Source organism: Cebus imitator, unplaced genomic scaffold (assembly GCF_001604975.1).
Source record: "Cebus imitator isolate Cc_AM_T3 unplaced genomic scaffold, Cebus_imitator-1.0 Scaffold34, whole genome shotgun sequence".
Lineage (NCBI taxonomy): Eukaryota > Metazoa > Chordata > Mammalia > Primates > Cebidae > Cebus > Cebus imitator.
The window spans coordinates 10,111,927-10,123,941 of record NW_016107349.1 but is presented as its reverse complement, the minus strand read 5'-3'; the positions used below and the strand labels follow the sequence as shown (position 1 = coordinate 10,123,941).

General features: G+C 41.3%; 1 protein-coding gene across 3 annotated transcripts in view; it reads left to right on the top strand.

Moving 5' to 3' along the window:
• The window catches only part of NRDE2 (NRDE-2, necessary for RNA interference, domain containing), a 55,680-nt gene that overhangs the window by 15,005 nt on the left and 28,660 nt on the right, over positions 1–12,015 (top strand). For 2 of the 3 annotated variants that reach the window (XM_017524641.2, XM_037737118.1), the window contains exons 2-4: positions 1,888–1,996; positions 3,557–3,790; positions 7,827–7,976. In XM_017524641.2, coding sequence (XP_017380130.1) covers positions 1,888–1,996; positions 3,557–3,790; positions 7,827–7,976 — 493 coding nt within the window. The remainder of the gene's footprint in view (positions 1–1,887; positions 1,997–3,556; positions 3,791–7,826; positions 7,977–12,015) is intronic. The other variant, XM_017524642.2, reaches the window with a different exon arrangement.

The window sequence follows — 12,015 nt, the reverse complement described above, 5'->3', positions numbered from 1 at the left end:
ACAGTGGTGGCATGCCTGTAGTCCCAGCTGCTTGGGAGGCTGAAGCAGAAGGATTGTTTGAGTGTAGGAGTTTGAGGTCAGCTTGGGCAACACAGCAAGACCCCATCTCTCAAATTTAAAAAGCCTGCCTTTTGTCTTCTTTTTTTTTTTGAGACAGAGCTTTCACTCTTGTTACCCAGGCTGGAGTGCAATGGCACGATCTCGGCTCACCGCAACCTCCGTCTCCTGGGTTCAGGCAATTCTCCTGCCTCAGCCTCCTGAGTCGCTGGGATTACAGGCATGCGCCACCATGCTCAGCTAATTTTTTGTATTTTTAATAGAGACGGGGTTTCACCATGTTGACCAGGATGGCCTCGATCTCTTGACCTCATGATCCACCCGCGTCGGCCTCCTAAAGTGCTGGGATTACAGGCTTGAGCCACCGCGCCCGGCCCTGCCTTTTGTCTTCTGAAGAACTTTGAAGAGTCACACACTGTACGTTGTGATGTCGGTATTTCTTTACATTTTCTTCCAGCTGTCATCACTATCTAGAATATTTATGTAGAAATATACTGGAATTGTTTGAGAGCATCTTTTCCTGAATACTGTTTGTTCCATCTTTTTCCACTTTTTTCGGTTCATGATAGAATCTGATTATTGTGGAAATAATTTTGATCTCAGTGAGCAATACGAACTAGTTTCACATATCTTTTGCCAAGAAGTAGCCCCAAGTGAAGGGAGCCAACCTCAGAAGGAAAAAGACAGTAGAAGGCTGCTTGAGCATTTGTTTAGCATTTGCTAGGTGTGACCTTATTAATTACTTAACCCCTTTGAGTCTTAGTTTCGTCTTCAGTAAAATGGTGATCATAATACCTCCCATAGTGCCCTGTTGTGAGGATTAAAACACGAAAAGGATGTAAGTGCTTAGTCTGGTGTTTGGCCTGCCATAGGCATTTAAGTTAGAATCTCTCACTTCTTTTTCTCTTTTTTCTGTGCTGTTTAATATGCCTTTCTTTCTTTGGGATTTTCCTTCCTTCGTCTTTCTCACAAGTATTTGTTGCATACCTACTATAAGCCAGGGATTAAAACAGTACGTGTTGTCAAAAAGCATACATTCTGGTGTCTTCTCTTTACTAAGATGCAGTTATTGATAGGTTTGACTCTGTGTGCCCCCCAATCTTGAATTGTAATCCCTTTAGTCCCCATGCATCAAGGGAGGAACCTGGTGGGAGGTGATTGGATCCTGGGGGCAGTTTTCCCCATGCTGTTCTCATGATAATGAGTGAGTCCTCATGAGATCTGATGGTTTTATAAGGGGCTCTTCCCCCTTGGCTCTTCACTCTTTTCTCTCCAGCCACCACGTCAAGGAGGTCCTTGCTTCTCCTTCACCTTCCACCATGATTGTAAGTTTCCTGAGGCCTCCCAAGCTATGTGGAACTTCAAGTCAATTAAACCTCTTTCCTTTATAAATTACCCAGTCTTGAGTATTTCTTTGTAGCAGTGTGAGAATGGATTAATACAATTAGGAATTGTGTGAATCAAATTTGAGGTCATAAAAGCCTAATGCTTTGGAAGCATTCATACTCATTAGACTCTGTGGATGGATGGAATGCATCGTGCCTTGTTACCTTTTAGGCTGTACTTGTTACGTGGCTTTTGCTTAAGCTGCAGCTTGATATCACAGGAGGATTTCTGTCTTGAATATTTTAGAGTGTATTAAAGCCATGCCTTGTGAAATAAAAATTTCATAGATTCTGTTCAGCTTCTGTGGACTTTGGACTGACTGTTCAAAATGTCTGGCTGACATTGGCTGTGAATTAGGATGTCAGCTGATGAGATGGATAGATCTCCTGCTTTAGAATCATATTGAGTTAATTTCATTGATCTTTTCTCCTTTTGCCTGTGCAGAGTTAGACTGGCTGAGCAACCCAAGCTTTTGTGTTGGATCCATAACGTCCCTGAGCCAACAAACTGAAGCAGCCACAGCCCATATTTCTGAAGGGTCACCGCTGTCGAGGTAGTTTTTGTTTGACAGATGTGTTTTCGTTTTTGTCAGCTTACTGTCTATAGCTTAGCTGAAATGATGCTCCTTAGAAAACTCTAATAAAAGAGCTATGTCAAACTCTTACTTAAAGTAATTAGGTGATCTTTGACTGTTTTTCCTTACCTCTTGTACTATTTCTTTGCTTTGCTTTGCAGTGGCAAGTACGTGACACAGTTAGTGCCTGTAATTAGGCCAAGAGGAAAATGGCATCATTGTGATTCTCAAGTAACTTTACTAACCTCATTAGTAACCTTTAGAATATCATAATTCGGATATTTCTTTAGTTGCATTTTCAACCCTTTTGTAAAAATAGAGGGAGCTTGTATAATATAAGATTAAAGGGCCGGGCGCGGTGGCTCAAGCCTGTAATCCTAGCACTTTGGGAGGCCGAGGCGGGTGGATCACGAGGTCAAGAGATCGAGACCATCCTGGTCAACATGGTGAAACCCCGTCTCTACTAAAAATACAAAAAATTAGCTGGGCATGGTGGCGCATGCCTGTAGTCCCAGCTACTCAGGAGGCTGAGGCAGGAGAATTGCTTGAACCCAGGAGGCGGAGGTTGCGGTGAGCCGAGATCGCGCCATTGCACTCTAGCCAGGGTAACAAGAGCGAAACTCCGACAAAAAAAAAAAAAAAAAAAAAAAAAAAAAAAAAAAAAAAAAAAAAATATATATATATATATATATATATATATATATGATTAAAAATGGCCTGAAAACATCAGGGAAAGCAAGATGGCACATCTCTCTCCTCAGCTGTGAAAGAATTTTGTTTTAGATCATTGAACTGAGAAATAAGCTCTCTCACAAATATGGACTAGGTGGTTTCACTAATAAGGTGAATAGGCTGTGAAACCCCATGCTCTAAATGTGTAAGAAGGCTTTGGAGATTGAGAATAGTTGATGCATGAGAGGGAGTTGGTAGATATTAGATATTTCAGTAATGAGGAAGAAGAGCTCGTCGTCATCTCTAAAAACAGGGAACACAATTAAATGTGCTTTTTTTTTTTTCCCATTAACCACATGTTGGCTTAATATGTGGCTCTGAAAGTAAACATTTTACAATGATTGTTTTAATCAGTTTATTTTTAAAAAATAAAGATGAGGCCATGCTGTGTTGCCCAGGCTTGTCTCAATCTCCCAAGCACCTTCAGCAGTCCTCCTGCCTTGACCTCCCAAAGTAGTAGGATTATAGGTATGAGTCACCGCACCCAGCCAACCTTTCATAATGTCTTAAAAATAATATGTTTGATAAGTAGTAGGTTACTTTCATTTAAAGATGTATAAATATGAAAGTATAGGTTTAGAAACTATTAAAATTAGAATTTCTGCACGTGTTTTTATTTGAGGTCCAGTTCCTAAGTCTTGCAGGTGAGGTGTAATGCAGGAAGTTACTGGCTAATATATGGGCAAACAGTAAATCTGTGTGAACATTTATAGAGTTCCCTCTTAAGTATTTGTTGACTTATTTACGGATTATTATTTTTCCTACGTCTTTTTAGAAAGTAATTCTAAAGTTGGTTTTCCCAAACAGGAGTCCTCCGAAATCAGAGCCTTCAGATGAAAGTGACACTAACAAAAAGTTCAAACAAACAAGCAGAAAAAAGAAGAAAGAGAAAAAGAAAAGAAGGAAACATCAGCATCATAAGAAAACAAAGAGGAAACATGGACAGTCGAGTAGCAGCAGGTCTGAGACAGACACTGATTCTGAAAAGGACAAACCTTCCAGAGCCATGGGAGGCAGTAAAAAGGAATCTGAGAAACCGAAGTAGGTTGCTGTTCTCGAGTACCTATGATATTTTAATTCTTGAGTTTTTCTCCCTTAATTGTTGCCGCAAATTAGATATTTGAATAACTAGTCAGTCAGAAGAGAGCCCTACCATTATATCAGCTTAAAAAAGAAAAGGAACAAATTAGGGACATGATTTTATTTGAGAAATGTTATTTGGACACAGTAATGATTGTGTGAGTCTGGTTCAGACAAAAAGTCTTTGGGATTTTCAAAAGATGACAGATGTGCCGCAGTGGGCCTATGAGTCAGTGTACCACACAGATAAGGGTTCCCTTTCTGAGGGCCGTGGGTCTCCACACTCAGGGTAAGAGGAACAAAATCTTTCTCTGTCTTGATGTGTCTTTCATCCAGTCACTTCTGTCAACTCCTGTGTGTGTACATGATCACACACACTGTAAGATTAACATGGCACTTAAATAATTGTCATGTTTTTCCTTTTCCTTTTCATATTTATTCAGGACCACTATGTTGAAGGTGGTATAAAACAGTTCGTGACCACAGTATGTCCATTCCTTGGGGGCTTTATTTCTCCCGTATTTTATTCTGCTTTCTTTCTGTTTGTTTTTTTTAGACGGAGTTTCACTCCTGTTGGCCAGGCTGGAGTGCAGTGGCATGATCTTGGCTCACTGCAACCTCTACCTCCCGGGTTCAAGCAGTTCTCCTGCCTCAGCCTCCCAAGTAGCTGGGATTACAGGCATCTGCCACCAAACTGGCTAAATTTTTGTATTTTTAGTAGAGATGGGGTTTTACCCTGTTGGCCAGGCTGGTCTTGAACTCCTGACCTCAGTTAATCCATCTATCTCGGCCTCCCAAAGTGCTGGGATTACGAGCATGAGATACTGCTCCTGGCCTACTCTGCGTTCTACCTTGAGCATATTTTTCAATGCATTCTGCAGAACAGCCACAGTATAGGTGCTTAATACAGCTTTTTCTCTGTTCCTAGTTGAACGTCTTCCTAAGTAGAGGGGTATTTACTTCCTAAGTAGAGGGGTAGGTGAAGAGGTGGAATATGGTGAAACTACCTGAATTGTTGCTTATTTTACTTTTTCTTTTTTTTGCTCATATGGTCTAGAAGAGAGAAAACTTAGGTACTTGTCTAGAACATCTTTAAAAAAGAAATAGTGCTGTTGATATTTTTGCAACTCTTCAGGAATTTTTTTTCCCTTTTTTTTTTTTTGAGACGGAGTCTCACTGTGTCACCCAGGCTGGAGTGCAGTGGTGCCATCTCACCTTACCGCAACCTTTGCCTCTCAGGTTCAAGCGATTCTGATGCCTCAGCCTGAGACTGTAAGGCATACATCATAGCTGGGACTACAGTGCATGCACTACCACGCCTGGCTAATTTTTGTATTTTTAGTAGAGATGGGGTTTCGACATGTTGGCCAAGTCTGGTCTCAAACTCCTGGCCTCAAGCAATCCACCTGCCTTGGTTTCCCAAAGTCCTGGGATTCCAGGCATGAGTCACTGCGCCCGGCCTTCAGGAGTTAGTTACTTCCATTGTGTGCTTAGAAGTCCCATTGATGTCAGTGAGAGCTCTACATCAGAGCAAGTCTGGAACCTGGTGGTTAATGCTTCCATCTGAGAGCCAGTCACTGCAGGCTTAGGGGATCCCTCTGTCATCAGATTGTGCTGGAGAGCACTGCAGGCCAGTGTGGCTCAGAGGAGCCACATTGATGTAGCCCTCTGTGTATCTCAGATGCTCTACCTGTAACCCAAGCTTGCTCTTTAAAGGAAAAAATAAAGCAGTCGAGCCAAAAGATTCTGAATTTGACTGAATTTTTGAGTGCAGGAATCAGGCCTGTCTTGCTTACCACTGTATTCCCCCATTACTTGGTGCACAGGGCCTGACACAGAGTAAGCACTTAATGCGTTTTTGTTCAACGAATGAATGAATATGTTTTTGGTATCCTTACTTTTTATTGTGTCTTTAAAGCAAGCTACTTTAATTGTTATGTCTTCCCAAAATTCACCTTTTAGCTACTTGTCCTTTTTTATAGCTGAGGAAAATGAGTTTTAAAGGATTTCCCGAAACCGCACAGGAACTATCTTTAGAACTTGAAGGATAGTTAATTTCAGCCTCTGCTGAATCATGTCAGGGGATCTTTACAGCTCAGAGTTTTATGATCCAGATAAAACTGGATAGTTTTATGATTCAGATGGCATTTTTAAGCTTGTTGATATTTTGTAGAATATCCTTATTAAGATTGTCTTGTCCTTCCTTTTTACTTTCTTGTTATTAACTTATGTATTCTCTTCCTGAGAATGTGACTTGGAAGAATTATTTCCACATAGGCAAGGACTACAGTATTAGTGAGTTGTGAGACTCTTTCCATGATGTCAGGAAAGTGGGTTCATGAGGGTAGCAGACCACATGAGACTCTGTTTCAGGGTGATGATGAATGGTTTCCCCAGAGGCCACAGCTGCTAACTTACCTTGGATTTCTGGGATGAGCTTTCCCTCACCCTCAGGTGAAGGCAGCTCCTTCCTCGCACAGAGCCCAGACTACCACATCCTGCTTCCTTAGCTCAGTAGGAGAGGAAAATGCCTGATTACTCCTCAGGAGTGGCCTGCAGCTGGCCTATGCTTTTTTCTCCCAGTTGGCTTTCCATTTCTTTCTCGAATGGATCAATCAGTTTGTAGTAAGCTCTCCATCTTTTCATTGGCCCTTATGGTTTTTGTAGATAGAAAGCCCTCTGCAGTTGTTCTGAAGGGGGATGTGTTAAAATCGCCATACATTAACCTGAGGCTCATCATTCAACAACTATGTATTGAGTAGCTATTTAGTGTTTCTGAAATGTCATTCCCTTGTATTCCCTGCCAAGAATAATTAAGAAGCCTCCAGAATCTTTATTTTTACCTGGGCAGAGCTGAAAAGCAGAGATGGAACAACAGTTAATGGCTGTTTTGACTACTTTGGCAGCTTCTTGTGTCAGCAGCATTATCAACTGATTTTCTCTAGAAGATGTTAGATGCGGAAAAAACCTTCCCTCCCTCTCAACGCCAGGAGTGGTTACTTTTGTATCTGAGCTGAAAGACTGCCAGCTCACACACTGGTTCAGAGAGATAGCTTAGGATCTTGTCTTCCGGGGAGCCTCGTGATTCTGCCCTTTACATACAAGGTCCAGATGTATAAGCAAAACGGTGAATAGAGTCCAGACTGTAAAAATGAGGCTGAGACCAAGCCTAAGTAATAGTGAAGGGTGAACAGTTCAGAACCATGGCTTTTTAAAGAAATTTTGAGTTGGAATAAAGTAGTCACTTTCAAGTAAGTTAGGTGAAGTTAGGGCAGTGCACATTAATGTCGGTGGTTGTCATCTTTGGAGGTGTGGTAGTTGCCTCTGCCTAGCCCTCCAAGGTGCCTCAGAGCAGGAGTACTTTTTAGGAAAAGACCTTGTTTATAAATATATAGGAAATTCAAGTTACAGTAATCTAAATGAAATATTTAAAAGAACTCCTGTATACCTATATTATTCGGGTTAGTTTTTGAGACAAGAAGACTTCTTTTGTTGGTAGAATGTCATTTTGCTTTATTATTATTTACTTAGTTTTTTGAGACAGAGTTTTGCCCTGTCGCCCAGGCTGGAGTGCAGTGGCGCGATCTTGGCTCACTGCAACCTCTGCCTTCTGGGTTCAAGTGATTCCCCTGCCTCAGTTTCCCACATAGCTGGGATTACAGGTGCGTGCCACTGTGCCTGGCTAATTTTTGTATTTTTAGTAGAGATGGGGTTTCACCATGTTGGTCAGGCTGGTCTTGAACTCCTGGCCTCGTGATCCGCCTGCCTTGGCCTCCCAAAGTGCTGGGAGTATAGGCGTGAGCCATCACACCCAGCCTTCCCTTATTTTTTAAAACTCTTTGCCCAGAGCGAGAGTCCTCTTCCATCTCTATGGCACGTGTACATTTTATGTATTTCGATGTGTTTGATGCCATGTGGAATTTGAAGTGTTTAATATTGCTGAAAATGCCAACTGTGTCAGTGGAAGATTTTTAAAGTCCCTTCCTTTGTCCCACAGTGAAGGAAATAATGCTGCAGCTGAATCTGGACATCGCTTTGTTTGGCTTGAGGACATTCAGGCTGTGGCAGGAGAAACCTTCAGAACAGATAAGAAACCAGATCCTGCAAACTGGGAGTACAAGTCTCTCTACCGAGGGGATATAGCGAGGTAGCCACCTTGTTTACCCTGATTTTCGCTGTTGGAAAGTAACTTTTTTCTCCTCGGAGCTCTCTTAGCACTGTCTGTCTGCCTGTTTCTCTCTCTCATCAATTCTGTTGGTTTTTATTACATTGTTCAGGCACATGTCTCATCTCATATTCTTAAATGAAAGCTTAACACTTGAAGTTAAGTCAGATTAAGCTTACTTCTCCATGGTGCTTGGCATAGTGCCTGGCACCGAAGGTGTGCAGTAAATATTTGTCAATAAGTGAATCTAAAAATACGTTCTAATAATTAATTGTGACAGACAATCTCGTAGCCATTCAGTCTAACCTATATGCCATATTTAAAAGTTGCAAAGCTTTTTATTTATCTACTCCCGACATCTGTCATTTAAAAAATGGCATTTAGTGGTAAGGACATTTTCAAAATGTTTCTAGCATACACTGTCAGTTAATCATAAAAATAGGTGATATTTACTTTAATAATGAGTTTGAACTTATCCCCTCTAATCTGGCAATCAAAAATATTTGAGTACTTACTAAATTAGGCCAAGCTTGTCCAACCCATGGCCCTTGGGCTGCATGTGGTCTAGGATGGCTTTGAATGAGACCCAACCCAAATTTGTAAACTTTCTTAAAACATTATGACTTTTTTTTTGTGATCTATCTATCTTTCTCTTTCTCTCTTTCTCTCTTTCTTTCTTTCTTTCTTTCTTTCTTTCTTTCTTTCTTTCTTTCTTTCTTTCTTTCTTTCTTTCTTTCTTTTCTTTCTTTCTTTCTTTCTTTCTTCTTTCTTTTCTTTTCTCCTTCCTTCCTTCCTTTCTTCCTTCCTTCCTTCCTTCCTCTTTTTTTTTTCTTTTTCTTTTTCTTTTTCTTTTTTTCTCATCAGCTGTCAATAGCGTTAGTATATTTTATGTGTGGCCCGAGACAATTCTTCATCCAGTGGGGCCCAGGGAAACCAAAATATTGGATACTGTATTAGTTCATTTTCATACTGTTATGAAGAAATACCTGAGACTGGATAATTTATTAAAAAAAAGAGGTTTAATGGATTCATAGCTCCACGTGGCTGGGAAGGCCTTAAATTATGGCGGAAGGTGAAAAGGGAGTGAAGTCACATCTTACATAGTGGCTGGCAAGAGAGCATGTTCAGGGTAACTGCCCTTTATAAAACCATCAGATCTCGTGACACTTATTCACTATCATGAGAATGGCACAGGGAAGACCCGCACCCATGATTCAGTTACCTAACGCTGGGCTCCTCCCATGACGTGGGGATTATGGGAGCTACAGTTCAAGATGAGATTTGGGTGCAGATACAGCCAAATCATATCTGATACCCCTGCTTTAGATATTTAGTACTTTGTAAGAAACTGTTGGGAACATAAAAAACAGTAACACACAATCTGTTCCCAAACAGTTTACAGATAATGAGAGTTGAAGATAGAGAATCATCAATTGTGGAATAAAAGGCCAAGAGGAGATCTTGGAAATCATTATTCTTTATAGGCCGATGACTCTGTGAAATTAATTTCAGTTTCCATTACTTTGCTGTATCTCTGAATTTTAATCCTGTTGTCACTGATCCTGACATTATACTTCTCCATGTGAGCAATTCCAACTAAAATTTCCTTCCTGATAAGTTAATAACAGTTGTTTTATTCAGTACATATGTAATCTACCTACTGTCAATGGAAACTTCATGGTTGACTGTAAATGACCAGTATATTTTCAATGTATTCATATATTTTTGAGTAATCTTAATGCTCCCTGAGGTATTATTTGGTTTTCCATGCCACTGCAGGGTACTGCCCCAGATGTGGTAGATCCCAATAAAAGATGGGGCAGTCAACAGAGACTGGACATGAGGTTGTGGCCGTGGTACTGTGTACATTGTTTCACTTAAGTTACCCTGTCTGGTCATCACAGCTGCTGTGAAGAGGAGGAGAGCTCTTTCATTTTACAAATGAGGAAGAGGAATCGCAGAGAGGTTAAGTAACTGCACGAGGTCATGCAGCCAGGCAGCAGCAAGGTTGGGATTTGAAGCCGTGTGTCTCTGCCCACATTTCAAATGTTCTTTCACCGCCCATGCAGAAAGATGAGACAGGGTGTGTGGTAGGACGTTTTCTAGCTTTGGAAACAGAGGACTCTGGTTCTCATCCTCACTTTGCCATTTACTAGCAATATAGTCCCAGGCAAGTCACCTCACCTGTCTGAGCCACCATTTCTTCATTTGTAAATTGGAAATTGTAACTTCTGCCGTGACTTGCACTTAAATATCAGAATATTTGACACGGAATTGGAAATTGGTGTGCAAATATAAAGGGTTAGTATTTATTAAAAGATGAAAAGAGGAGGATGTACTAAGAAAGAGTGGCTCCTGAGCTTTTGCTAATGAATTGTACAGACCTTAGGAAGAGAGTCATTGGAGACAGCCTGATGAATCTAAACTGCAAGGGTACTACTGCTAGAGGGCTTAGCCCATTGTGATTTCCTAGCAATTCGGTAAAGTTTACACAAGATACATCTTGCCTGGATTAATAGCTATATAACTTCTAGTGTCCAGGTCTGGGAAGTTATTGATCTCATGGCACTCTGAGCTGGTAAGAGGACAGTGGGAATACTGTCACTGAGCAATGGGCTCAATGCCCCAAGTGCATGGAAGTCAGTACGATGGCACCAGCTTTCAAGAAAAGAAGCAAATTTATGGCAAGGTCGACAGGAGGTAGCACTTGAGTCTGTCACCCCCAGATGAGGTCTGTGTTTTATAGGAAGAGAGCAACTGTGAGGGAGCTAGGAAAATGTATCGAGGCGTGGTTTGATTGGTTATGCAGACAGGCAGTGTAGGGTTCTTGGCACTTAAGTTCATATTGCAGCAGCTCCCCTCACTTCTTAATTTGGTCCATGCTCCTTGGTTCAGGTATCTTGGTTCCCTATGCAGTTGACATTTTTGTTCCCTGGCTTTGGGGTCACCAGTTGCGCACACTTGATTCATCTGCACACTTGATTCATGTGCTTGTGACTTGCAAGCTGTGAGTCCAGTGCAACTGAAAAAAAACTCATCATTCTCTTGTTGACAAAGCGGAACTAGTTGGTTCTGCAGTTCACAATTTTGTGTCAGGTACTGAATTTTCACACTTTAGGAGGAATGCTGACACACCGAGAGCACTGAAATGAAGGTGAACAGTTAGGATTTGACTAGCACCGTCATGTGAGGACTAGATGGGCATTTGGCCTAGGCAGGGATATGATCATTGTCTTTTTTTCTTTTTTTCCCCCTCCCACCCCTGATCATTGTCTTTTAAGCTTTGTTGGACTGTCCCCTTGGAGTCTGGATTGACGCTATTTTGTGTGACTTGTGAAGTCAGAACCAGTACTAATGAGTGGAAGTTCCAGGAGGTCAGATTTGGCTCAGTGTAGCGTAGCACATCTTCTGCTCGTGTGAGCATCCCGCAGTGACAAGTGTTATGGTAAGCAGGGGTTAGGTTCTAAAGTTAGTGTATAACTTGAAAATTGGAGTCAAACTATATTTGGAAAATTCCTTAAGACTAATATACTGTCGGATAGTGGAGTTTAGCTCAGTTTTTCTCCATTTTTGGAATAGATAGTTATTTCTTTGGCTGTACACCAGATAAAATGCTTGGCCTATGTTTAGGAGCCAACTTTGATAAAATAGTAATAATTTAAACTTATCTAACCCTCATTATATGGCAGACACTCTTCTAAGGACTTTACATATATAAACATTTTTGGCCAAGTGCAGTGACCCATACCTGTAGTCCCAGCACTTTGGGAGGCCAGCACAGGAGGATGGATTCAGGCCAGGAGTTCAAGACAAGACTGAGCAACATAGTGAGTCTGTATCCCTACAAAAAATTAAAAACTTAGCTGAGTATGGTGGCGTGTGCCTATAGTCCCAACCATTCAGGAGGCTAAGGTGGGAGGACTGCTTGAAGGAGTTTGAGGCTGCAGTGAGCTATGATTGCATCATAGCACTCCAGCCTGGGCAACAGAGGGAGACTCTAAAAAAATTTTTTTTAGTCATC